This window comes from Lygodium microphyllum, chromosome 14 (genome assembly GCF_053477565.2).
Source record: "Lygodium microphyllum isolate KBCC chromosome 14, Lygodium_microphyllum_v1.1.10, whole genome shotgun sequence".
Lineage (NCBI taxonomy): Eukaryota > Viridiplantae > Streptophyta > Polypodiopsida > Schizaeales > Lygodiaceae > Lygodium > Lygodium microphyllum.
The window spans coordinates 101,735,411-101,762,338 of NC_141148.1; the positions used below are offsets into that span (position 1 = coordinate 101,735,411).

The 26,928-nt window shown below is 47.1% G+C and overlaps 1 protein-coding gene across 4 annotated transcripts in view; it reads left to right on the plus strand.

The window, feature by feature from the left end:
- ACD5 (Diacylglycerol kinase family protein) overlaps positions 1-26,928 on the plus strand; it is a 135,837-nt gene that overhangs the window by 76,557 nt on the left and 32,352 nt on the right. For all 4 annotated transcript variants that reach the window (XR_015693168.1, XR_015693167.1, XM_087693171.1 and 1 more), the window contains exons 7-12: positions 2,374-2,836; positions 2,975-3,077; positions 5,153-5,305; positions 5,430-5,531; positions 5,646-6,032; positions 7,493-7,559. Coding sequence is in view for 2 of the 4 variants with exons in the window: in XM_087693171.1 (XP_087549297.1) it covers positions 2,374-2,836; positions 2,975-3,077; positions 5,153-5,305; positions 5,430-5,531; positions 5,646-6,032; positions 7,493-7,559 (1,275 nt within the window). In the remaining 2 variants the exon portion in view is untranslated. The remainder of the gene's footprint in view (positions 1-2,373; positions 2,837-2,974; positions 3,078-5,152; positions 5,306-5,429; positions 5,532-5,645; positions 6,033-7,492; positions 7,560-26,928) is intronic.

Sequence of the window (26,928 nt, forward strand, 5' to 3'; positions counted from 1 at the left end):
TGCAACTCTGAGGGGCCAAACTAGAATAGAGAACATTCTTGAGGGGAAGGAAGATGGGAACTCCATCCCAAATCTCATGGGCTGGGCGAAGTTACCTCACATGAACTTTGTAAAATAGCATCAATACAATTCTTAAAAAATGACATGGTTCAAGCATTGATTTAATACGAAAATGATGCCTTCTTGAGAGACTTGCCATCATTGTTGAATTTTTAGGCCAACAAGTAGGCTTGGTGACCAACTCACACAAGTTGAGGTCCTGAGGATGACCTTGGTCTTCACATTTGAGTGGCAATAGTTGTATCCATCCAATTTTTAGGACCTTGGGAGGTTAGGAATAACAGGAACATAGATCATCAGTGCTTGAAAAGGAAGATGAGGAAAACTATTTGTATAGATGGAAATGGGCAGAAGTGAGGCTGTTCCTCTGAAGCTGAAAGGTTGATGTCACCAGCAGCAATCCAATGCAGAATGCATTTGCCTTGTTGATGGGAACCTTCTGCCAGTCAAAATAACAAATTGGGACAGCTTAATCACAACTGAAGTGCATGTTTGCAGGCCTGGATGACTGAAAATTGTTGCCAATTTGAGTTTAGGGATGAGGAGCTACAGCTGGAATGCAGATGGCTGCAGCAAAAGGCAGTCTTTCTCTTGTGAGGAAGGCTGAACGGCACTTGTTCCAGGCAGAATTTGGTCACCTAGAAGCTAGGCAAAGCTATGGGGATGAAAAACCCAACCATGTTGATGTAAATGCAGCAATGGCACAGTAAAATTTACGGAATGACAGCATTCAGAAGGCAAGTTCTGGTAATTATATCATGTTAGATGCATGCAGAAGGAGGATGAAACCAAGCAAATGCTGGCAAACACTGATGGCATTAAAGGCGATGAACCATTAAGGGTAAATGATGAAGATGCCTAAATACAATGGCTAGCTTCTGCACAAGGCATGATACATCCAGGCAGTGAGGGCTCTGGGAAGTGAAACCAGGCAGGATGGCTGGTTAAAAATGAAATGACAATGTGATTGTGGATTGCCATAATGATAAGTTTCCCTAAAATAGGCAAACATGACAATTTACTTTTATGGAATGCTTCGAACATGGAGTGACTTGCTGAGCTGGTTCTGCAAGTGACCCGCTCCATTCCACTGCTTTCATGGAACTGGGTGCAAAGCTTCTCAACTGTTTCTAACACTTTAGTATGGGGCCCTATGGACCTGCATAATACTTGGATAGATTCCAAGGCTTGGGAGAGCATGGGAGAAAGATTCTTATTAAGATAGGGACAAGATCAAATCCAGCTCTGTAACTTCACTAAAGGGTTGTGACCAATGTATTTCAGCTGCATACATGTGAATTTTCTCCTCTGATTCCTTTTTGCTAAAGATTGTTAAGTATGCTGGATACACGTGAATTTTCTCCTTCTGCACAAGGTACGATAAATACAGGCAGTGAGGGCACTGAGAAGTGAATAGAGGAAGGATGGCTGGTTGAAAATGAAACGACAATGTGATTGTGGGTTGCCGATAGGACTCCCTAAAATAGGCAAACATGACAATTTATTTTTATGGAATGCTTTGAATATGGAGTGACTTGTTGAACTGGTGGTTTTGCAAGAGACCCACTCCATTCTGGTGCTTTTATGGAACTGCATGTGAAGCTTCTCATCTTTCTAACACTGTAGTATGAGGCCCTATGGACCTGCATCACGCTCGATGGATTCCAAGGCTTGGGAGAGCATGGCAGAAAGAGTCTTATTTAGATAGGGACAAGATCAAATCCCTCTCTGTAACTTCATTGAAACGTTATAACCAATGTATTTAAGCTGGATACATGTGAATCTTCTCCTCTGATGCTCTCTTGCTAAAGAAAGTATGCTGGACACATGTGAATTTTCTGTGTGATGCTTTTTTTATGAAAAGAAATGTCAAGAAGTATCATATCATATTGCAGATCCTGTTCATGGATCAGAATTTAACTAGGTTTCTGTAAAATGATGCCAAATAAATGAAGGAATTCAGGGTATATCCTTGATTTACTATGGTGACATTGCCATATATGTGTCCTTTGAAGGTCAGGCACACACACCTAAAATGTTATAAAAAAAGTACTTGTACTGTGCTAAAGCACTTTTCTGTTGAATGCTGTTACTATTGTCATTAAGCACACTCAACTGTCACGTGCTTATCTTTTACAACTATGGCCACTTCATTTTTAACTCTGTCTGTGAGTTTGACATTACAAGAATGGGAGATTTCAATAAGATGGAGAGATTTTCAAATCAAGATTTCAGTGATAGATTTTGATTCAACAACGTTGTTTTTTGTAATGCATGTTATTTATCTGAATTTCTCAGATGATCTCCTTTTAGGGTGGTGATGGAATTTTCAATGAGGTGTTGAATGGCCTTCTGTTGCGGCGCCATAGACCACAGTACCCTTCAAAACCGCAAAATTTTGTGGAGTCAAATGAAGGCAGTAACCTTGGTAGTGGACCCCATGAGCTGACCTCAAAAATTGACACCAAGAAGAACAAACAGATGACAGGTGAAGACATTGAGGACTCAAATCTGTCAGCGTTATCAGTGTCAACAGATTTATGCCCACTGTTGGAGACTCCAACTGAGTGTGGAAGTCTGGCAAAGTCAGACAAAACTGTTTATACACTTCTGTCCAGATCAAACAATGATGCAGATGGATCTATTAACATGAGTAAAATTTCATCTTCTGCCCTGGCCAACTGTAATGATCATTCTGAAGCTTTTGAGTTCAATGATGGGGGATTTGTTATTCCATCTTTAGCTGATGAGTGCATCAATGGAAGAGAAAATAACTGTAAAGATCCCGAGCCTTCACTTTTGTTATGTTATTCACCCAAGCATTCACAGATAATTAATTTGATAGTTGTAACTGGGTCAACACGGTACAGTATTTCTTAAAGATCATCTTAATTTGTCGGTTTCTTTTTTGCAGATAGACACAAGGAAGGTTATTCAAATCAAGAGTATTTGTTCCCAAATGACAAGTTCAGACTGGGCATTATTCCTGCAGGATCGACTGATTCAGTAGCTGTCAGGTGAGCAGTTCTGCTTTTCCTGTCATTTATGTTTCACAGTATTCATTTTGAAACTCAAGATGATTTAACGTCAAATGGTCTATGTTCTTACTATATGTAGCTGTGGTTTTTCTAAGTTTTCTCTGTTTCTCATAGTTCCATTCAATTCTCTTGAAAACTGCTAGAAAGGAACTCCTGCAAAGTGACAATATGAAGGTTTTACCCTGTTTTCTAATGCCTTTCTATGGAGCTCACTGTTGCAGCTAATTGAAACAAGAGATTTACAACATAAGCTTCTGATGGCTTGTATTCCAAAAAATATCAGTTATTTAATATGTTTTTCAAGTTCATAGCTCAACAGCTGAAATAGTAGCTGTAATCATAGCAAGTATTACCATGCTTCCTCGTTGATAAACTATGAATACTGAAGTGAGCCACCAAGATATCCTCATAGCTAGGCAGCACAAAGAGTAAATGCCAACCAATTTAAGATCAAATGTAGTAAAAGCTGTACAGTGTATGTGTGCTAAGGACAGGGCTGCCTTAAATAGGCAAATTCTAGAGGAAGTGAGAGACAATAGACCAAGTAGGCAAAAATTAATAGTCTCCAAAATCTGGAAAAACACTAGGGGTTTTTTACATTTATATAAAGATACATGGCAGGGAGTTTTTATAGGGTTTTCTAGGAACATAGAACTAGTCTTTGAGATAGTCCGAGTATCCAATATTAAGTTTTCATGACTTAATGAGATTTTTGGGTGGATACAAATATATGCTAGGACTTATTTTGAGTGATATAAGTGTTTTACTCCAAAAAAATTCTCACTCTTCTCTCTTCCAAATATTATTTCCTCTTCTGTTGTTTCTTCATCTTTTAACAAAAAGAACAAGTCTTTTCCTCTTTCTAAAAAAATTTCCATGCAGTTATTTTTATTATCAGAATCTTTCTTCTCTTTTCCACACTTTGTTTAATTTTCTTGCTTATAATAAAAAATCTTAACGTTTTCTTATTATATGTTATAAGAAAATTGCAACTTTTCATATTTACCTAACTGAAAAGCCTCTACAGACAAAGATGATAACTCAAAATTAGAATCACTATCTAAATCTTCCTTCTGTGTCGTCTTCAGAACTTTCTTCATAGTCTTCATCTTCTTGAGATCATTCTTCAAACTGCTTTCTAGAGGAGATGTCGAATTTCCTTGGTAGGCCTCTACTATCATAGATGTTGATGGTTCCTCCATTGAGCAGCCACTTCTCCAATTATGACGCCAGCTGAAATCATGGAAAAAATCTGCCATAGAAGCAAGGCTCGCACATGACCCACGAGACCATGGATACCCAAGGCTGAATCAAAGATAAAAGCATTGTGAGTCCACCAAATGTGCCAAAGACCAGTCCATCACATGAACTGAAAGAGGCAAGGATGATGAGACTGCAACGTGGGCATGGACAGCAACTTGCCTAAGACCCAAAAAGTGATAGGCATTTTCTGACCTGTTAGCAAGGTCCACACTTTGGAGATGGAAGTCCCAAACCTATCTGGCAACCAGGCAAGAAATGAAAAGATGCACAAGTGTCTCATCACAAGTAGTACAAAAAATATGTTCGCCATGGGATATCTTGCAAGCTCGCAACACATTGCAAGTGGGCACACCCCAATGAGAAGCCTCCAGATAATAAAATTTTCTTGATAGGGAAGCTTTGACTTCCATAAATGAAGTAGGCGATCACGCCACTTAGCTGCATTGTCATGAATCAACGAAACTTTATTAGCTTTCTTTGTGATCCATCTCTTATCCTATACCATTTTGTCTTTTTCTAGTATCTAAAGGTTCACTACTTTGAAAAGTATAATATAGCTCAGTGGCATAATTAATGATGAATGGTCCAACTTAGCCCAGACTTATATGTGTTACATTTTTTGGATAAATGTATGCCGATGGGATGTGGGTAATAGTACATTGAAATGAACCTTTGCAGCTGGATAAACGAGTGCAAGAAAGCAAAGTTTCTTAAGAGGCCCAAACTTGTTGTGGATGATATTTTTGTGGATCATATCAAATAACTCATACTATGGGATATTTCATGAACAGTACCACAGGGTCCCGAAATGCATCTACATCTGCTCTTCATATTATTCTTGGGGAAAGTATGCCACTGGATGTTGTGCGACTGGTTGGCTGGAAAAGCTCAACTGTCACTGTTACAGAACGACCGCGTATACGCTATGCTGCATCTTTTGCTGGGTAAGTGTAGCCAACTGATTCTGAAGACACTTTTATGATTCCAGAAAGAATGGATGCCAGTCCAAGACTTATACTTTCTTTCTGATGTATTAAGGAACAAATGAATCTTCCTTGCTTTTTGCAGGTATGGCTTTTATGGTGATGTCATAAAGCAGAGCGAACCAAGTCGCTGGATGGGACCTCTGAGATATGACTATGCAGGAACCAAAGTTTTTCTGCAGCACAAGTATATCATGAGATTCTTAGTTTATAGGAATGCATTTGACTTCCAGCTCTTAATCCTTGGTGTAGTGCTTCATCTGTAGTGATTCAGTAACTGAACAGCGATTGAAACTGGCAGGTTATATGAAGCTGAAGTTTCTTATGTAGAAATTCCAGACAGCACAAACAAACCTACTACAGTTTCCAAATGCTTATTTGAAAGATCTCTGTGGAATAGAAAGATGTTAAAAGATGGATTGAGTAACATGATTTGCCGTGCTAATTGTGGTACATGCGCCAAGGGAAATGACTATTCTGAGGCAGGCAATTCACCTGATTCATCACTTCCTCCTCAAAAGGCACCAAGGTGGAAGCACTTGAAGGGCTCCTTCATCAGTGTGGGAGCAGCAGTCATTTCATGTCGAAATGATAAAGCACCAAATGGTGTAGCAGCTACTGCACACCTTGCAGATGGCCTTTTGCATTTGATACTTGTCAAAGAATGTTCACGACTAGCATACCTCTGGTAAATATGCTGAGAAATTTTGTTGTACATACATCTGAGTCGCAGCTAAATGGTTTTGGTAGGGATATTTATTGCAACAGTTTAGGTGTTTGAGTTCAATTCTACGACTTGAAAAGGATTGCTCAGCATTCACAATGGATGTGCTTATTATGTTACAACAGGAAAATAATTAAATTCTTGTTCCATTGGTTAAAGAAGTTTGCTCAGCTGGGCTTTGTAATATATTTCCTTTTCATCGTTTTTTTCTTTTTTGGGAGTCCCTTACAGGGCTAATTTTGTATGTTGACTTGGGTTATTTTGTCCAGATGGATTTATTAACTGTTTCATTTTTTTATCTGAAAGAAAGGGAAGTGTGTGCACTTCTTGCTTTCTTTCACATGTCTTTGCAACACCTGATCACTTTGAACATACACACCTGCAGCTGCTAGCAGTCATGAGATGGCTGTTGGATTTATATACAGCAATACTGTTTGAACCTGCAGCTTCATATTCTTTCAAACAGATTCCAAATGCTAACTATTGTTAAGTAAGATCCTGTACTGTCCTGCCACATCCAATGTAGCATCCCTCATGATCCCATCTTCACCTCACATCACCACTGTCATTGCCTTACACCAGAATCTGGGCCATCACCACCCTCTGGCATCCTTGTCATTCATCAGGCATTACTTCCCCAGTTTGAGGATTCCGCAAGTTGGAAGATTGGACTTTGATTGGATCCTGAACCGATCATGGCTTAAATGCCATCTGTTGAAGTGAGCCGCCTTTTGAACATCTTCTTGTGATGAGAGATGATTGCTTGGGCCCTCATGTCCAACACAATGCCTTTGTCTTTGATTCTGCATTGGGGATTTGATCTTGTACTGCAAGGATTCATGGACTAATCCTTTGACAAGTCTCTGCTCTAGGCACAGCAGGTTTGATTGACAAGGACAAGTTAGTGACCTGAATAGGCACTAGAACGATTAGGTGACCTTAACCTGAGGCTCACCATTGGTATTCAGTTTGGGCTTATGTGGCAGCCAGAAGTTCTTTTGGTGTTTTAACACAATAATCATAACACACGTAAAGGAGAGACCTATGTAAGAAAAAATTGGAAAGAGTGTTCAGTGAAAGCTGATCTTATGAATCTTTCTTGAGTTTCTTGATGTCAAGGTGCTGGAGCATCAAAATTAGAGGAGAAGTACTTAATGTTTACGTGGAAACAGTTTTGACAGTTCTTGATAGGTGAATTTGAGAATTTTGGTGCAGTGCAATGATGCTCTATGTTATACATCTTCCTGATTTTAATGGTGATTATTATCCAGATTGTGACTTTTCCACAAAGTATCTTTTACTTATTTATTAAAAGTTCAGATAATCTTTTACTTACAGATTGCAGTGGCACTAGAAAATTTAAGGTACCTGTTTTTAACTTTGACAAATTTTAATGGATTACTTGTTTTAAATTTTTGATCCAGGCATTTAATTGAGTTGACAAGGGAGGATAGTAATCCATTGGACTTTCCATTTGTTGAAGTGTATAAGGTAATTCCTAAACAGATGATATGCAATCACTTCAAACAGTTCTCAAGCAAGTTTTTCCTGTAAGGGGGTATAAATACTTGAAAGCTTAATCTATTGGATATCTGATTATACTTTAACGTTTTAGTACAAAAATCATGGCCAATAGACACATAGCTGGTATAGTACTCCATGCCTCTGTGAAATGTCAGGCAGCGGACCCTTCACTGCAGCTTAAGAACAATAAAAGTGGGGGACTTAAAAGTAGGTTCCAAAGATTTCACATTATACAGAGTTTAGGATTATGAAGTCCATTGTTCTATCGATTGACAGAAGCCCTCAATTTGAGGGACCATCTTTTATCATTGAAGTCCCATTGCTTGTGAATGCATGCTGTGAGCCCTGGATTTGAGGGACCATATTTTATCTTGTATGCTTACACAGATAGCTCTTTCCGATAGATTTCTCTTTCCTTAGGAAAAAAGAGGATGAACCATCTTTAAATTTATGAAAGAAAAAAGTTCAGTGCCATCCAGTTCTAAGAAAATTAAGAAGGGATCATCATACTGATTTATGAAAGTAAGGTCGTCAATCCATGTTCCATCCAATATTTTTATATTAGCTTTGTTTATCTATGATGAGACATACCATGGATCACTGTACTTATCATTCCAGTCTCATGGGTCAGTTTCGTCATTAGCAAATGTTGATATGGCTCTTTTTTTCGTGAAGAAGCTTAAGTTAAATGAAAGTATCTACATCAGGCCTTCTGACCAGCCATAAAAACCCATGAAAATACCAGCAATTACAAGCTAAAAGGCTACCAAAACATAGCACACAAATATGATGTAGGTGGCACAATAGAAGTAGAGCAAACAATATCCAGCCAAGGAGCAGCTGCATCAGGGATGACCAGGTCTGCTGAAACTATTGAGAGATCTGCCATAACAGCAATCCTCAAATACGGGCTACATGCCCATGGATACTGAAGGCATTACAGGTCCACCGAATGTGCTAGAGAGCTGTCCATCTGAGAAAATGGAAGAGGCAAGGATGATCTGACTAGAGAGTGGACTAAAAAGGCATCTTGCCCAAGACCTAAGAATGGATGGGTGTTTGCTGGCGAGTCATGGAGATCCACACATGGGCAGCAAAGCTGCAAATCTGTCTCCTACAGGGCAAGAGATGAATAGATGAATCGGCATCTCATCACATGTAGTGTAAAAGATACGTTGACCCATGAGATCTTGCGAGCACATAGCACATCCCCAATGGGAAGAACCCCAATAAGCAGCCTCCATATAAAAACTTTTTCTTGGTAAGGAATATTGGACTTCCACAGTTGCCTCCTTTTGGAGATGAGGAGGATGCCAAATTGTCAAGTAGAGAATCTCCTGCCAAGAGCCAATCAAATGAGTAAGTGAGGATTGTGAAAGCTTAAGAGGCCATGTGGAATTTAGCCCATGCCACCAAGAAACGTGGATAACCGTACGACCATGTGAGATACTAGTCTCCTCAAATTTTTTTTCGCTAATATCAGTCCAAGGATGACTCTGCACAAATAGGGTTTGCAAAAGTGCCATTCTTAGAGCTATCTTATGGAGATTGACATCCAAGAAAGTTGCTCCCCCCAACCGTTTTGGAGTAGTAACATGTTGCTAAGAAATCCATATCTAGCCCAAATGATTCCCTTTCTTTTTGCACAACATAAAGTGGATGGATTGCACCAATTCCAAGAGCGACTTCTTGGTCCAAGGAAGTAAGGGCAGAAAATATGAGACCGTACTAATCGTGATTGGACGGTTTCATAGAGACGCCGAGATACATGGATGCTCACATTTCCCACGGACTCTGAGCTGCTATTAGTCAGATCCGCACCTCATTGCATCAATTGATGATTGAGACATGTTGATGGAGCCATATTGCAGCCAATGAGTGGATGTGCCAGTGTTGTGGATGGGAGCCAGAGATGGAGGAGCACCACATTTGTAGATGTATTGTATACTATGATATTTGTGGTTGCTATCATTGCCTCTTTAAGGAGGGCTTTGGACCACTAAGACGGGTGATGGACTATGAGGACCAAAGATATTTGGGCCTTTTCTTACTAGAGCTCCAACAACGCAAAGCATTATTGTTATGGGATAGGAGGCGACCCCAGCATTATCCACCCCTCTAGAGAGCAGTTACGGACTACTTCAGCGTAGCTGAACCCCCAGCCGCGACCACCCCAGACACTACATCTCCTAGTGATAGGCGTTGCCGAGAGACAGCATCAGGAGGAATCACAGTTGACAGAGCTACAATGCTACGCAAAGCACGACGCCCTAGAGTACCTACTCGGCAACATAGGCGTGCCCATATGCGCCACATTCGCATCACGATTGCTCGTTACAGAAGCAGATTGGCACGGTGACTCAGTCGGAGATAGCTTGCAGAGTCTTGGTGGATTCCATAGACTGAGGGGGAGATACTCTACACTCTTGATCTTTTTAAACTTGGTTTTTTCCAACTTTTTCAGTTTCCATACTTCTCATTCCAATATACCATGTAAACTTACACATAAATTTTATCTCTTCTTATCTTATGAGAGATGATGATACTAGTTGTATTGGTTATGGTCTCGTAGGCCACTCTGGCCTTTTAGAGACATTAATAGGCCTTTTCCTCCTGGAGCTCGAGAGGCGCCGAACTGCACTACTGCGAGACAAGAGGCCAGCTCATCTCGAAGGACACACACAAAGAGCAGTGACAGACTTTTTCTACAGAGCCGACCCTATTGACACTACCAGCCTAGCAGAGACAGAGCCACCCTACCAGACACCTTACAGGCCACTCCGTGGAGTCACATTGGATAGAGACATTTCCCTTCGTCGAGCACGACGACTCCGTCTACCAGGACCACGTCCGAGGAGGCCACACCATAGTCAGATTAGAGTCATTATCACGAGACACTGAAGACTCACAACCAGGCATATCAATGAAGCAGCTAGGGACCGCATCATAACTGAGATCATGTGCAGATCTTGATATCAACTACAGCCCATAGTCTTCACCACACTTTTGTACATGGCTCTGTCAGATTTGTTTCTCCTTTCCTTTCCTTTCCTTTTCTATCAATGAAACAACACTACACATGGTTCAACCCTAGTATAGTCCCATCGTATAGTTATTTTTAGTATATTTTCAGTATTGTTTCATAGGCCACCCACTTATTTGTAATGTTATCTTTACCTTACTGATGAGATGACATTAGACATGGATGTACTCTGGATTTTGTCTCATAGGCCACATTGGCCTTATGTAGACACTAATATATCTTTCTTTCTTTCTTTCTTTCTCTCTCTCTTGCGGTAATTATATTAATCATAAGAGAATTACAAGATTCATGGCAAAGTAGTAGAAGAAATTGTTGCATGCCAAGAAACTAAATCCTCCCTAGGAAGAAGACCATCGTGCTGAATAAGATCCAGCTGCCAATGGAGAAGACCCTTGGGCCTAGCAATATGACTTTGAACCCTGGAGGTAGAATCAAAGACAAAGGCATTCTGGGTGGCCTAGTTGTGCCTACAGCCCCAAAATCTAAGAAAAGGAAACATAATCTTCATATGTGGTTGTGCAAGAGTGGGATATTTTGCCTTACCAAAGACCCAATCAGAGGGACGCAACAAAGGTTGCACCATAGCTCTCCAAATGTCGGATAGAAGGGACCACATTTTCCTGCCTATAGTGGTATAAAAGAAACAATGGCCATTTGAAATACAACACCAGGGAAGTGAGGGGCTGGCCACCTATCATCACTCTCCAAAGAAAAACCTTGCATTTGAATGGAGTGTTATTAAGCCACCCTTCCATAATAGTCAATTTCCACCATGCCTTACTTTTATGCAGACCCCAAACAACATTGGCTTTGGTCACCAGCTGATGCCAATCTCTGATCAAAAGGTGATATATCTAGTTAACTGAAACACCATCTAGACTCAAGCGGTCCACAAGATTCCAAGGCAAGGATGTTCAGAATCAAGGGTTGGGAAGGGCTGCCAGTCTTGCAACTGCATTGGGATCTTTCCTCATAAGTCACAATATCCACTTGGAGGGATCTGCAAAAACCATTTGGCTGTGCAGAAAGACATCAGCACATTGCGAGCTGATAAAATCGCATCTGCAATAGAGACCAAGCCCAAACGTGTCATCTAATTGAACTTGGTCCAATAATTTTGTTTCCCTTCCCAAGAGAGCATGAGAAACATAGCCAAAAAATAATTTGCAAGGAATCAGCCCGTAGTTGATCCTTAGTTGGATGCTAATTCACCTTTTGAAGGACACCCTTCCTTGAGGATGCCAGTGGGTCACTAGAACTGACAAAAGAATCAAAAGTTGGGAGTCAGTGTTGAGTATATGCCACCATGAACCCAAAATTTTAGCATTGCCATGCACAAGTCCTTGGTCTTCAAGAAAAAAGCAGATAATAGAAGCCCAAGGCTGATGACCATCACATATGGCTTGAAATAGTGACAAGTGGAGAGCAACCATGTGAATCTCAACATCCAAAACATCCCTACCACCCATGCTTTTGGGAGTATAGACATGGCTCCAAGAAATCTTAGAGACCAGCATGCATAGAATCTTTTCTCAATAGCATGAAATGGATATGCTTGGCAAGCTAGTTCAAACTACTCTTGGCCCAAGGCAAAAGAGGCAAAAAATAGGTAAGCATGGGCAGCATGATAGTTTGTGCCACTTTGAGGTGCACATGAAATGGCCAGGTGTGAGATTTCCAATAAAGAAACTTAGCTTCCGGCTTCTAAGGGATTCATTGGAGCAATTGTTTAGGTAGAACGTCAATGCCCAAAGGATAACCTAGATGCCACACAATATGGCCATGTGGAACCACTTCAACTTGCTAACTGTTTTCATCCTCAAAACTTGCATTTTAGCACGAATCTTTTCACCCTTGGGTAGGCTCTAAATGAAATGCCGCATGAAACGGCAAAATAACACATTTAAAATGCATATACTATACAATATTTTAATATGATTTTTATTTTTTTGATTCAGACTGAAATGGGCAGGTGAAAGGTTGCATATTGAATGTCTCATTAGTGAAACATGCGTTTCATATCTCAAGGAAACATGTTTCACAGTTACCATACTCTGTCCCCCATTCTTTTAGGTGTACAGATTTGATTTTAGGAAATCCAAGAAATGTTAGAATGTGTAGATCCTTCCAAAACCTGAAATGAATCTCACAAACTGGTCTTTGACCAAGGAAGCAATGACAAGTGATATGAAATCATGGGCAACTGATAGTCTGAGCAACCTTGAGACATATGTTAAAAGGCCATAAAAGGCCAGGCTTGTGATTTCCAATAGCTAAATTTGTCAACAATGTGTGTGGATATTCAATGAAGTGATTTCTTAGACAACATTCATTCCCAACAGATAGCCGAAGTGGCTTGTAATTGTGCCCTAAGTTACCACCCCCCTTGCCAACTAAGAGCTAGCAAGTCCCGTCCTATAAATGAAAGTAGATTTAGTTGTATTAATATTTAGCCTTGAAGCCAGTGCAAACGAGTCCCATATATCCATGGCTTTGTGATATAACACACACACACACACACACACAGACAGTATATTAACATCTCTAAAAGGCCTATAATGATGGCTAGAATGAGAAGATGAAAAACATGCCTATAAGACTGAAAAGTGAAATAGTGTCTTGTAAAGAAAACATGTCAATGATCTGAAAGTAAAAGTAGAAAAAGGAAGCTTTCCATCAATGAGATGTCTATCCTCTAGGGAGATGTATCTCTGCATGGCTGAGGCGTCTTAGCATCTGTCTCTTGTGGTACCCAATGATGACTCTAATTTGTCTATGTTGTGGATGTCTAGGCCTTTGTTCTAGTGGACATGGGCGCCTAGAACGGCTGAGTGCCACTGCTCTATCCAAAGGGACACCTATAGAAAATCAAGCCCAATGATGATGTATTCCTGTAGGTTGTGTGACAGTAGTAGAGGTATGTGCCATACTCGGTCGTGTAGTATTGGAAAAGTCAGTGACCCCTCTCTATGTGTGCCGAGAGCCCGCCATCGTGCCCCCATTTTCCCCAGCTCCTTCCACCCGTCACCACCGTGGCGCACTTCGCCTTCGACCCCCCCCCCCCCCCCCCCCCCCCCCCCAACCCACTGCTGTCAGGCCCTCGAGCTGCCTCGCCTCCCTCGCCATGCGGCCTTGTTCGAAGGGCCCTTCCCCATGCTGACCCCTTCTTGCGCCTGCCCTCGCCTTGCGGCCCTGTCTTGAAGGTCCCCCCGTGCTGATCCTGTTCGAAGCACCCCATTCCACTGCCAAAAATCAGCACATCTGCCGAACCCCCCACCCCCTTCTTTCACCATCGCCCCTCCACCTACCACACAACCTCGCCTCATCTCCAAGCTGCCCCTCGATCCCCCTCTCCTCTCTCTCTCTCTCTCTCTCCCCCCCCCCCCCCCCTCCCCTGGTAGCGCAGCAGCGTTATCGGTAGGTCCTCAATAGGGATGCACAATGGAAACCTCTGGTCAGACGCCAGTGCATTCTGCGAGTGCCTCCCAGTCAAACACCTTGCGCATCATCCTTTCTAAGGAGCAGCTCTTAGCCGTCTGTGCCACCACAGATCTGGAACTGAAAGAAACAACAATCTTTGGTCAGGTTGTAGGACATGCTACGCATTGGCACAACGTAGATTGCGGAGGCAGTTCTCATGGGTCAAGGGATGTTCATGGTTCGACTCACCCCCGCGAACGCAGCCCATTGAGCTATTGGATAGCTCACCTTATGTCTCCACGAAGGGGGTCATCTATATAGTTCCCTGGTATAGTGGCTTCAGAGTGGAGGAATTCACACTCCACAATAGGTTTCTTAGAAACGAGGTCACCCTACTATTCCCCGGACTAGTGGTAGAGTATCGTCAGTTAGTGGTGGACTTTGGACAGCTCTTCGGCACAGTTCTGCCTGCCTCCTTCACGAATGCAATGATAGCTGGAGGAGTCCCAAAGGTACGGGTGGCTGTGAAAGATACAAAAAACATACCAAAGTTTCTAGAGATTGAGACAGGCAAACACTCCTTCAGGTAGCAGGTTATTGTGACTGGGTAGAGAGGGCAGTGCTTGTGATGCCATGACTTTGGGCATCAGGCAGCATATTGCATGCGCTTCAGAGCCAAGGCGGCTTCGTCGATAGGCCCGCAGGTGGATGTTGACGGTTTTACGCGGGTCCAACGACGACAGAGAGGGAGACGGCGAGGGGGCCCTAAACCAGCCCCTCAGACTCAACCACGGCAGTAGAGAGCAGGAGGGCAAGCGAGGGACCCCCAATAGAGCACCTTGCAACACCCCCGAGTTCGTCCCACCTAGTAGGATCACAGACCTCCATCTCCACCACCCACAGAGGCGTCACAGGCTACCACACCCAAGATCCCACAGCCCCCACACCCACCCCCTCCTCATGGATCCCCCCCCTAACCCTATCCCACAACCTCCCCCTTCCAGGGCCACCCGCCGCCCCCCCCCCCCCCCCCCCCCCCCAACATCCGCCTCCTACCTCCAATCACCCTACCATCCCTTGATCTACCGCCTTCCCACCATCTCCCCTACCGATCAGTCCCCTTGATCCTCACCTAGTACATGTGACTCCCCTCGCCCCCTGCCGATCAGTCCCCTTGATCCTCACCCAGTACATGTGACTTCCCCCTCCCCTTTTCCCACAGGGAGTGACAAGCCTCACACACCTATATCTTTTCCTCACTAGCAACCTAGCCCCCCCTACCCCACAGCCACTAGCTCATTTGACCTAGCTGCCCTCCACACTTTCCCTAGGCAGGCGCAGTTGTTACCATAGGAGTTCTTCCGCAATGGTTCGTGGTCCTACTTGAGAGTTGCGGAGTGTGGAGAGTTTCCGCTACCTCTAGAGGTGGGGATCTTCATGGTCCGCAAGTCTAGGAGTGGGAAGGTCCATTTACTAATACCACCAAACGGACCAAACTATGCTTTCTTGCTTCAGACCTCTCATTCAAGAGCCTGGATGATGACACAGATAGAGGAGGAGGTGAAGGGCCAGGTTGTAGACCACTTTTCCCAGTGGATGGGAGGAGAACTAGCACTCTTTTTCTAGTAGTGGCCAGGGTGCATAATGGACATTAACTGGTGGGTTGGAGCCGAGGTCCCACATTTGAGCATTATTTTTCGAGCCCCTCCACAATGGAGAGCACCGATGCATGTGATTGAGTGGCCCTTCGCACAAGTTGCCCACTTCTACCAGTGTACAGAGTCACGCCTCTCAGCCTGGCTGATAGATGCCCTAGTGGTACCACATGGAGCATCTATTACCTCCATGGTTCGCCCGAGAGCCACCATAAGGGAATGGAGCTCACCTTCCAGGCGTGCGGCAAACCGCATTTGTATGCCCCATAGCTCTTTTTCTTCATCAGCAGCTTCCACACCGAATAGATGTCTGTTCGATCAGTCACAGGTTTCCCTATGAGTGTACATCTAGCATCTTGGAATGTGAATAGCCTCCACTACAATGGGACACGTGGTTCCCGGAAGTTGATTGTTCGGCAAGAGTTGCAACCTGCCCTTGCCAGATGGATCGACATCTTACTTCTGCAGGAGCACAAGCTCACCCCCGCCCAGGCCCATCGGGTAGGGAAGGTACTTCCAGGCAGCTCACACCCCTAATAGGAGTACTCCATCGGTGCCCACGGCAGGAGTGGAGGCATATGCATCTCTATTGGCTCGAGGCTTACTACCTGTGTGCGTGACCACGGGACGATTGTGGAAGGGAGGGTCCTATGGATCAGATTGGATATGGGGGACTCATGCCTTGGAGTCCTCAATGTCTACGCTCCTACGGAGGTCAGGGCACGCAAGAGGTTCTGGATGGAGATTGCAGCAAGACTTCCAGAGATGGACTCTTGGATTATTGGAGGAGACTTCAACAACCTAGAAGCCCTAGAGGACCAGCAGGGAAGATGCAGAGATTACAAGGGTATGGCAAGGGAGGAGCAGGAGGCATGGGAAGTCTTCTTCCTTGCACAAGAGCATGTGATGTTTGGCGGGACCCAGCTTTTCACAGGAGGAAGAGGTTGCTGGGGGATACAGGCGGCTGGGGCGGAGCTCTCTTGGAACAGCTGGACCGGTTTTATGTGGGAGAGTGGGGGTGCTCTTGAGGAGGCCAGGTAGGGCAGTTGGCTGGCACCACCTTGTCTGATCATTGCCCAGTTCTTCTCACACTTGATGCTCTAGTTTCAGCCCTTGACATGCGATCCTGTCGGATCCTTGACTTGATCTATAGGAGGGAGGAGGTGAGGAGGCAAATTAAGTAGCTTTGGACTAGGGAGTGGGACAGGAGGAACCGGATCACGGAGGAGGTTGTAGAGGTCCTTGCCGAGTCGAGCAAGATCTGCGAGGAGGCAACCCTACAGGCCAGGCAGCAGAGCTAAGAGGAGGAGAGCACTCTGACGAGACCTAGCAACCATGCAAAGACTACTCCAAGAGGCACCAGGGGATCCCACTCTCCACCCGCAGGAAGTGCGCACACAAGCAGCCCTCGCCGGTCTTGAGGACAGGCGCTCGGAGTTTTCCTTCCGTACCTCAGGCGCAAAAGGGGGACACAATGTGCAGGAAGTTTTTTCAAGTGCATCAACCTCGCACCTCAGGAGATCAGATTCGCAGCCTTCGTGATCAGTATGGGAGGATTCGCTCTAGCCCAGAGGAGGTGATGGAGATTGCCACTGACTACTAGACACCTTTTTCAGTAGGAGGCAGTCTCAGCCAAGGGACATTGTTGTAGACAGCAGGTCTGGGGCTGCATTCCGTCCCTCATCACAGAGGAGATGGGATGCTCCTTCCTAGACCCCTTCACAAAGAAGGAATTAGCGGAGGCTTCCATGCACAGGATAGGCAGAAATGCCCAGGAGAGGATGGTTTTTCGAAGACCTTCACTACCTACTGGGAGGTGGTGAAGGACCCCCTACTGCTGGCCTTTCAGGAGATTTTCAGCTCAGGACGGATGCCAGGGAGTCTATCGACAGGTCTTGTCAGTCTCCTCCCCAAAGGGGGAGATCGGTTGGAGCTATCCCAGTGGAGACAAATCACCTTGTTGTCAGTGGCCTATAAGGCACTGGCCAAGATGATTGGTAGGCGACTCCTCCCCGTGCTTCTAGATATCATTCATGACACACAGACAGGTTTTGTCCAAGATAGGAGCATCCTAGACAATGTTTTCGCCTTCTTTGAGGTGACTGAGTGGGCCCAACACAGTGGTCAAGGATTGGCTATATTGCTCCTAGACTTCGAGAAGGCTTATGACAAGGTTGATTGGGACTTCTTAGAGGGCACCATGGTGAGGTTGGGATTCCCCCAGGCATGGATCTACGGGGTTTCTGCACTTTACGAAGCTGCTAGATTCAGAGTATAGATATGATACCGCCCTTTATATAGAGGATGATGAGCTGATGTTGGAGAGAGTGAGACTAGCTATGGAGGTGTGCTGCACTATAGCTGGAGCAAAAATCAACTGGTAAAAGTCGGTTGGTTTCCTTATAGACCCGAACTCTAGCACGGAGTGGGGCATCCACTTGGGGTTCAGATGGGTGTGCAGGGGACAGATTGTCCGATACCTAGGGTTCTAGGTAGGACTCGACATCACTCGTGCCTAGCAGTTTCTTTCAGTTCTCGATTCTATTAGGCAGAAGCTGACCTACTGGAGTACTATCCACCTCTCCTTAGCGGGCCGAGCCTTGGTGGTCAACCAAGTCCTCCTAGTGATGGCTTGGTACATTGCCTCGTGTCGGTGCTTCTCCTTGTCTTGTGTGGTTCAGCTTCGCCACCTACTGCGGAATTTTCTCTAGGCCGGCTCAGATGGTTCCAGGGATTCTCGGGCCAAGGTGGCATGGGCAACCATCATCCAGCATCGGTTTGAGGGAGGGCTTGGGATCATTGACCTAGAGTTCCAGAGCTTGGCCCTATTGGGCAAGCTAGTGGTCTGTGGTCTCACACCAGGCGGGCAGACTTGGAAGGTCCTTTTGTAGGAGGGTCTCCAGGAGTGTAGACCAAGGCTTGGCGGAGGTTGGAGGCCATCCTTGAGATGGATCTTCACAACTACCCAAATCACGCCACCCAGATCTTCCTTTCGTAGTTTGCTTCGAGTGTGGCAAGGCCTTCGCAAGGCCCTAGTTCAAAGGGCCCAAGGATGCCAGGAGGAGATAGACCGCCAGCCGGTGGTCTAGAACCCCCACGTCAAAGATCAGGATGGGATACAGATAGGTGAGCGATCCCACATCCAGTGGGTGGGATGGGAGGCTGGCCATTCTCATACTATCAGGACGCCGAGAGAGATGTACAGGATGGCGGATCAGGAGGTGTTGTAGGGGGCATCAAGATGTTAGCGAGGTGCTGATTTGAGGAGGAGGGAGATTGACACAGTGATCCGTCATGAGTGGCTAGATCCCCCAATTCGAGAGCCGGTGGAGCTTGGGGAGGTCTGGGCTACCAAATTTTCATTGGCACGTATCCCCTTACAGGTGGCAGGTAGAGTGGGTGGTGCTTCTATAGGACTTTCTTTACCATGCAGGATGGGGGACCTCTGGCTCTTGACAGAGGACATCAAGATAAGGAGATTGCTCTCCTCTCCTGGAGGAGGATCCATGTGGTTGACTCTAGGGGAAGGCCTAGCAACTAGACCCTTATGTGCCCTGGGAGGAGTTTCGGGAGTGGCGCCTTTGGATATGGGAGAGCAGGCCACTTAATGAGTTGGAGTGGGATCGTGGAGAGTGGCTATGGCCGGCCACTACGGTCGCCAAGAAGCCTCTGAGGTTCTTGGAGTATATAGCTAGGATTGGTAAGACATGTAGTGATGTAGGAAGACATGGATTGGGCACCTTTGCGCAATAGATACTAGGTGGAGCATAGCATCAGGGATGCCTTTTGTTGAACGTTCTGGCGTCACCTGTGGGACTGTTGGAGGCCAAGAAGGGTGTCGTATTTCCTTTAGCTTTTGGCACATGGGGTCTAGCTGTTGGGAGTTTGTTGGCCCATATGCAGCAGGATGGAGGTTGTAAGCACTACCCACAGTAGCATTTGGAAACTCCAAAGCATTGCCTATGGTCTTGCGAGGCGACACACCTCGTGTGGAGAGGAGCCTACCGTATTCTCTGCCATGTGTCACCCAACCTTGGATGTATCTCATGGGGGGCTTTTTGCAAGCAAGCAGTTAGCCAAGGCTATCACCTCTTCGTCTCAGATTTGTTTCAATCCATGAAGGCGCCAGTAAATGCTTTGGCCCAACCAATCGATGGATCGAGGCTGGGTCTTGTGCAGTGGTCGGCTTGGAGGCTTTACCCATTCGCCAAATATTGGAGCCCACAACAGAGCGCTCAGAGGTATGGGAGATCATAGGTAGTCTTACAGGATGGCACATTTGGAAGGCACGCTGTCAGGTGGTTTTTGGTGGGGAGTGCCTTTTAGTATATGCAACTTTGGCAGAGCTTTAGACCTCCATCGTCCACTCCCTCCACGGCCGGTGGGACCAGGTGCATAGAGAGAGAGAGAGAGAGAGAGAGAGAGAGAGAGAGAGAGAGAGAGAGAGAGAGAGAGAGAAGAGATGGCGGGGAGAGAGAACGGAGCTCTTCGCTAGACCTGCGCGGCGGACGTTCAGCGCCTGTCGCCTGTGCATCCCGTCGCCCACATCGTCATCGCCTGGCGCCTGTGCATCTCGTCGCCACGTCGCCCGCCGCCTGTGCAACCCGCCGCCACGTCGTCTGCAGGTCTGCGCGCCCCGTTGCCTTGCCGCCTGTCGACTGTGTGAGCCGTCGTCCACGCGCCAGGCTGTCCCGTCGCCACGTCGCCAGATATCCTACCCCTGCCCCTGCCATCGCCTGGACCTGCGCGTCCTGACAGATCGTGCCGTTGACGCCTCGGGCTTGCCTGCCTGTCCCGCCCCTGTTCGCCTGTGCCAGCCTGCACCTGCTCGCCTGATGACTGCCCGCCGGAGCCGCCGGTGATCGTTTCCCCTGCGTCAGCGTGTAGCGCCCTGTGGCCCCGTCGACGCCCGAAGTTTGAACGCCTTCCGTTTGCAGAAACAGGATCGACCTCAACTAACCTAGCTCGCCCTTTACCAGGACGAGTGTGAAGACAGCAGTATGGCTGGCCTGGATATGGATTTTCTTGACCGGACGGTGGCAGCCCTTGGCCCTGATTCCGATGCAGAGGAGCCGGAAGATATGGTGCCATGCACGGAGGAGTTACCGCCGACTTCTGAACAGCCGCCTGCCGGCAAACGCTCCAAGCATACACCTGATGAGCCAATGAGCCCTCCGGAACGCTCCTATGCGCAAGTGGCCTCTGATCCTGTGGATTCGCAGGAAATTGACTGGGAGCATTTGCTGGACTTCGCCAATACCCTGCTTGGTGATTATGTCCAGCATAATACCGAATCTTTTTCTGTTGCGGGAACGGATGATGTGCTGGAAGCCACGGTCGACCCCAAATCAGTCTTGCGATCCTTCTCGGTGTTCTATGACCGTGCCGTTATACTTTTCTTCACTGGCAGGATCCCAGTGCTTTCGCACATTCGCCAGTGGTTGGACCATCTGTTGCAAGGGGAGTCGGTTGAGGAGATCTTCCTTGGACCTCGCGGGTTTTATGAGGTCCTGCTGAAATCAGAAACGCATCGCGCTGAGCTCCTGTCCAAGTTGCCGCTATTCTTTGACCGCCGCTTGGTTCATGTTGTGCCATGGCGCCCCATGGCCGACTTCCAACGTCTACTTCAACGCGAATGCCCGGTGTGGGTGGAGGTGGAAAACTGTCCGGCGGTCTATTGGCCCATGTTGAAGGATGCGATGGCAGTTGTGGGAACAGTGCTGGTTCCCCCAAGCCTCAGGGCGATGAACCGCAACCGTTTATGCATGCTCTGGGACACGGCCAGGAAAAGGCCCGCGTGGCTTCGCCTCAATTGTTCGGGCATGCATCCTTTGTATTTTCGCTTAAAATGGGGCAACTTTGCGGGCCACTGCTTTTCATGTGGAAAACTGGGGCATTTCATGGCCGAATGCCCTGAAAAGCAGACGTCTTCGGAGGATGCGCAGGTTGCGCTGCCCAAGGACGACATGGTGCTTGATGCCATGCCCCAGGAAGCCCTTCAGTCTCCTCATGTCATGGATAAAGGCAAACAACAGGTCCTGAGTGTGGATTCCGGTCGCACTGACTGGATTGAGGCACGTCCTAAAAAAGGTATAAAGTTGGATGCAGGCCTGCCGGATCCTGGGCCTCCCGCTTCCCAGGATTCCGTGCGCACGTATACGCGCCGGAAAGACATGGCCACTTCACAGCAGGCTGCACGTCCTACGGCCCCGTCGGGCCCCCGCAATCAGTCTCCAAGGAGAGCCTATACCGACGGCCCCAGAGGCCCACCTGCCAAGCTGGCGTTCGATGCCAAAGGAAATGTTATTACACCCTGGGATCGGCGTTATCCCCGCCCCTCTCCCAAGGTAGTGGATTTCCCTTCTACCTCCAAAGCAGGTCGCCAGAATTCTTTCGCAGTATTGGCTGATTTTCTGGATGAGGGTGTCCTGGATGCTCTCGCGGAAAAGGTGAAATCGAGGCAGCAGGTGCCTCGTTCCTGACTTCCTTCTTTGAGAATACATGAAGATAGCCACGTGGAATGTGCGAGGCATTTGCTCTCGCCATAAGCAACATGCCATGTGGACCGTCTTGCACGAGAACCAGTGGGATGTATTGTGTGCAGTTGAGCACAAAAGTCACGGTGAAGCAGGAAAAGTGATGGATTGTCATGGATTTCGTCTGTTTTATGCAGGGACGCATGCTTCGCACTATTCGGGCGTGCTGATGATTGTCCATGAGAAATATCAGCCTGTCCTTGTTAAAAATGATGTGCAGGGCCGGTTTCTGGTGATCGAAGTCTTATTTGAAGGAGAGATTTTATGGCTGTTGGGCCTCTATGCTCCGAATGATCCCGCATCCCGACGCGATCTTTGGTCCACTTTGCAAGGCTCCATGTCACTCGGCCGAAGGGGGTTCTTGATGGGCGATTTCAATATGTGTGTTGACTCTTCACAGTCCACTTTAGGGCATTCGGTAATGGATACGTCGGAAAGCCGGGTGTGGAATTCCTTTGCTTTGCACGTGCTCAAGCAAGATCTTTGGTCGTGGCTTCACCCTTCTTTTTCAGGGTTTACTTTTCATTCCGCACAATATGCAACTACCTGGTCGCGACTGGACAGAATGTATATCATGCAAGGCGATGATTTTCTTCCCGAGATGCTGGAGATGAAGGTCTTGCGCCAATATGCGTTGTCGGACCATTTCCCCCTCCAGCTTGAGATGCGAGCACACTCGATTGCACCTTTTGTGCAATTCCTGGATAGGCTTCCTTTACGTTTCAACTCCTCTTATTTGAAGCATTCAATTTTCCAGGGCTATATGCAGCAGCTGATTGAGAGGTTCTTATTGGACTTCGCCTCGGAGGGCTTGCCTTCATTTGCACGACTGCTCTCCAATGTGCAGCGAGTTGCTCGCCAGTATGGGATCCATCATGCCTCGCTTTGTCGCCGGCGTCGACATGCAGCAGAAGACCTACTGGCGTTTCCTTGCTCCTGGATTCCCCTGATGATGATTTTCTGCTGTCTCTGGAGAGGCGGTTGGCCCATCTTATTCAAGTGTTTCAGTTGAAATCCTATCAACAGGCCAAGCTGCACAACTTGACGGACACAATGCAAGACAGCGCCTGCCAGTCTCATAAGTTCTTTCGCGCCTTGCATGCGTCTCCAGCTCGCGAAAATATGACTAAACTCCAGGATTCGGAAGGTTGCATGGTCACGGATCCGCAGACCATTGTCACTATGTGCAGAAACTATTTTATGGAACTCCTTGGTTCCTCTTCCTCGCCTTCTAGCCAGGTTACGCATGCCCGTTCGGTCTTCTATCAACTGGTCCGCCAGCAGGTTCCACTTGATATGCAAGCCGCTTTGGAGACGAATATTTGCGAGGAAGAGGTTATGGACGTTTTGTTGCACTTGTCGAATGATAAAAGTCCTGGCTGGGATGGTCTCACTAATGAATTCTTTCAGACCTCGGCCACGTAGTTGGTGAAGCCATTGGTGGCCATGTTTCAGCAGGTGTGGGAAACGGGGGTCATGCCCTCCTCATGGAAAGAAGGCCTTATCAAACTAATTCCAAAGGTCCCTTCGCCATCAAAGTTGCAACACTGGAGACCAATCTCTTTGATGGGCTCCATGTATAAAATCTACTCCAAAGTGCTGGCGAATCGGCTTCATAAGCACCTTCCAGCTATTGTGCATCCTCTCCAATATGGCTTCATTAAGGGCCGCAACATTCTGCATAATATCTTAAATGTGCAAATGGCGATTGACTATGCGCGGCACTCCGGTCAGCAAGTGGTCTTGATCCAATTGGACTTGGAAAAGGCGTTTGATTATGTGGACTGGTCGTTCATTGCAGACCTCATGTCGGCTATGGGCTTTGGTACCCGCATGTCCCGACTGATCTACACCATTAGTGCTGAGGCTTCCTCCAGAGTTATGCTTAATGGTGGAGTTACAGAGCCATTTGTCCTTGCGCGCTCGGTCAGATAGGGTTGTCCTTTGAGCCCGCTCTTTTTTGCCCTGGCGACTCACCCGGTCCTTTCAATGTTATCCTCCATGGCAGCATCTGCTCAGCTGGCCGGGCTGTCTCTTCCGTTGGGTCAGCACTTCGTTAGCCAATCTTTGGCTGACGATACCTTTATGATCTTGCAGGCGGACAGGGACAACATTCGAAGGGCATTAGATGTTTGGACACTCTTTGGTCAGGCCTCTGGGCTTCGCATCAATGCCCTTAAGTCAGCCATTCTCAGTTGTACGGAGCCTGATCTGCAGTCCTTAGGCTGGCAAGGCCAGGTGGTTTCCCGTGGCTCCATTGTCAGGCATCTTGGATATCCATTGGGGGTGGATGTACGGCCAAAAGACCTGCTGGAGTGGATTTCACAAAAACTGGCGGCGAAGTTTATGTATTGGAAGTCGCAAGCGTGGCCATTCCATGTCCGCCTCAAAGTGGCCCAGACAATCATGCTTCCGATGCTTACATATTTCCTGCCTTTGTTGCCATGGACGCCTACTACTTTGAAGGCCCTCACTCATCCCATCCGTTTCATGTTGTGGAAGAAGGATTCACTGCAGGCCGGCATTTCCTGGATTTCATGGTCACACACATGTACCCCTAAGCGCATGGGTGGAGGAGCTATTTTGGATGCACACACTCATATGTTAGCTCTCTGCTGGTCCCTTTTTCGTGCCATGTGTGTGGGCCATCACCCATGGACCATCATAGCCCGCTATTTTCTTGAGGACAGCGGGCTCCGCCATGGTAACACACGGCTTCGGGCCTCCTGGTGGCATGTCCTTAATGCGGACTCTCGTGTTTCCAGTCCCTCTTCCTCTTTGTTACTGCACTTGGTCGGCTCTTGGAAAGTGGTGCTCCAAAAGGCCCGTTGGCACCCAGCAGGGGACCGCTTGCAGACTAACTCCTTTCAGCTCGAATTGTTGGCAGTATCGAGACTCCTTTCATGGGAAGATAAACATCAACTCAGACCAAGATTTAATCGCATGGCCCGTTTAGGTGTGACGTCGGTGGCGGATGCTACCCTTGCCACTCGCAATGTCCTCGTATCTTTTCGGACTGCTCGGCGACTCTTCAAGATCCCGCGTGGATACCGTGATTTATGGGAGCAGCTTTCGTCGGAGCTTCAGGGTCGGCAACCCTTTCCTGCCTTGACTGTGGACCGCCCGTGGCAGGACTGGGACCTTGCAGGCCGCCTGAGTCTGGAAAAGGCCTCTACTAATCAGGTGTATCATCTTCTTGTTCAAGATCACCAATGGCTGGGAGAGAAAGCTAACACTGTTTGGGACCTGCGGAAATCGCTGTCATGGTGGCAGAAAACGCTGATGGAGGGCTGGCTAAATAAGACACCTTTCAAATGCAAGGTTTTTCTTTGGCGGGTGATGATTGGTGGTCTTCCTCTGGCCTCGGCCCTTGCCAAGCGTCGCATCTCGAATGGCAATTGTTTCTTCTGTACCACACCGGCGGAATCAGCCCGACATCGTTTTCTCTCTTGCCCGCTCGCCAAGAATATCTGGTCACTCTTGTCGCACATTTGGCGCGCGGTCGTGGGATCCTCGCTATCTCCTTTCGACTGGGTTTTTGTGCGCCCGAAGTATCCTGCACCGCCACAGTTGCATGAGAAGATCTTATTTCACTTTTTCAGATATTGGGGATGCTGGCACATTTGGACCACGCGCAATGCTTTTCTCTTTGATTCGGTCTCTAATGTACCCCGACATATTGCCAGGCTTAAAGGGCTCTTGCATTGGCAGTTAGATATCATCCGACACTCCGACTTGCTCCCTCGGGAGGATTTGCATCCGTGGCATATGGCAATTGCCTCTGGGTCGTTGCCATGATTGGTGTAACCTTTTCAGTACATTACTACGGGGCTTCCCCACACGTTGGCCTAGGGCCCTCGTGTATCTTGTAATCAGAAGAACAGAGAGAGAGAGAAAGAGAAAACCTCTTCACATGATGGCTTTGTGTCATCATGTATCTTGTAATCCAGTAATCTTGTATTTTTTTCGTAATTAATATAATTACCTTTTACGAAAAAAAGAGAGAGAGAGAGAGAGAGAGAGAGAGAGAGAGAGAGGAGATGCGTCGCCTGCGCCCCGTCGCCATCGCTTGTTGCATTGTCGTCATCACCTGCTCGTCGTCGCCTGCAGCCGCCTTCTTGCCGTCGCCTGCATCTGGCGGCCCATCAGCTGCGTCTCTCGCCCTGCTGTCGCCCGCTTGAACTGCGGGCTCTACGCCTAGTTTTCGCCCGTCCGCCCTATGCGTCAGGGTTTCTGCCAACACCTGATCCCTGCCCTGCGCCGCCGCCGACTCTGGAGTCCTGCCCGTCGGTCCTGGGCCCTGTCGAACGTCCCTCATCCCTGCCCTGCTCCGTCGCCTGTCCAGCCCTGCCGTCGTTTGCCCACCCTGTGGTTCGCCTTCCTGCACCTGCACTGTTAGGGTTGTGCCCTACCACTCGCATTATTGGGAAGGCCATGACTGAAGCCACTAGTCCAGTGCAGGGCCCGTTTCGCCTGAGAAAGAGAGAGAGAGGCCTGTGCGTTTCTGCCTCCCGTGATCTCTTCACTCGGTCTCTGACCGGCATACGCAGTGATACAATATGGCTGGTCTGGATCTGGCTTTTATAGACCAAACGGTGGCCGCTCTTAGTCCGGATTCTGATACCGAGGAACCAGAGGATATGGTTCCGTGCACAGAAGAGATGCCCCCTGGTCCTGACTTC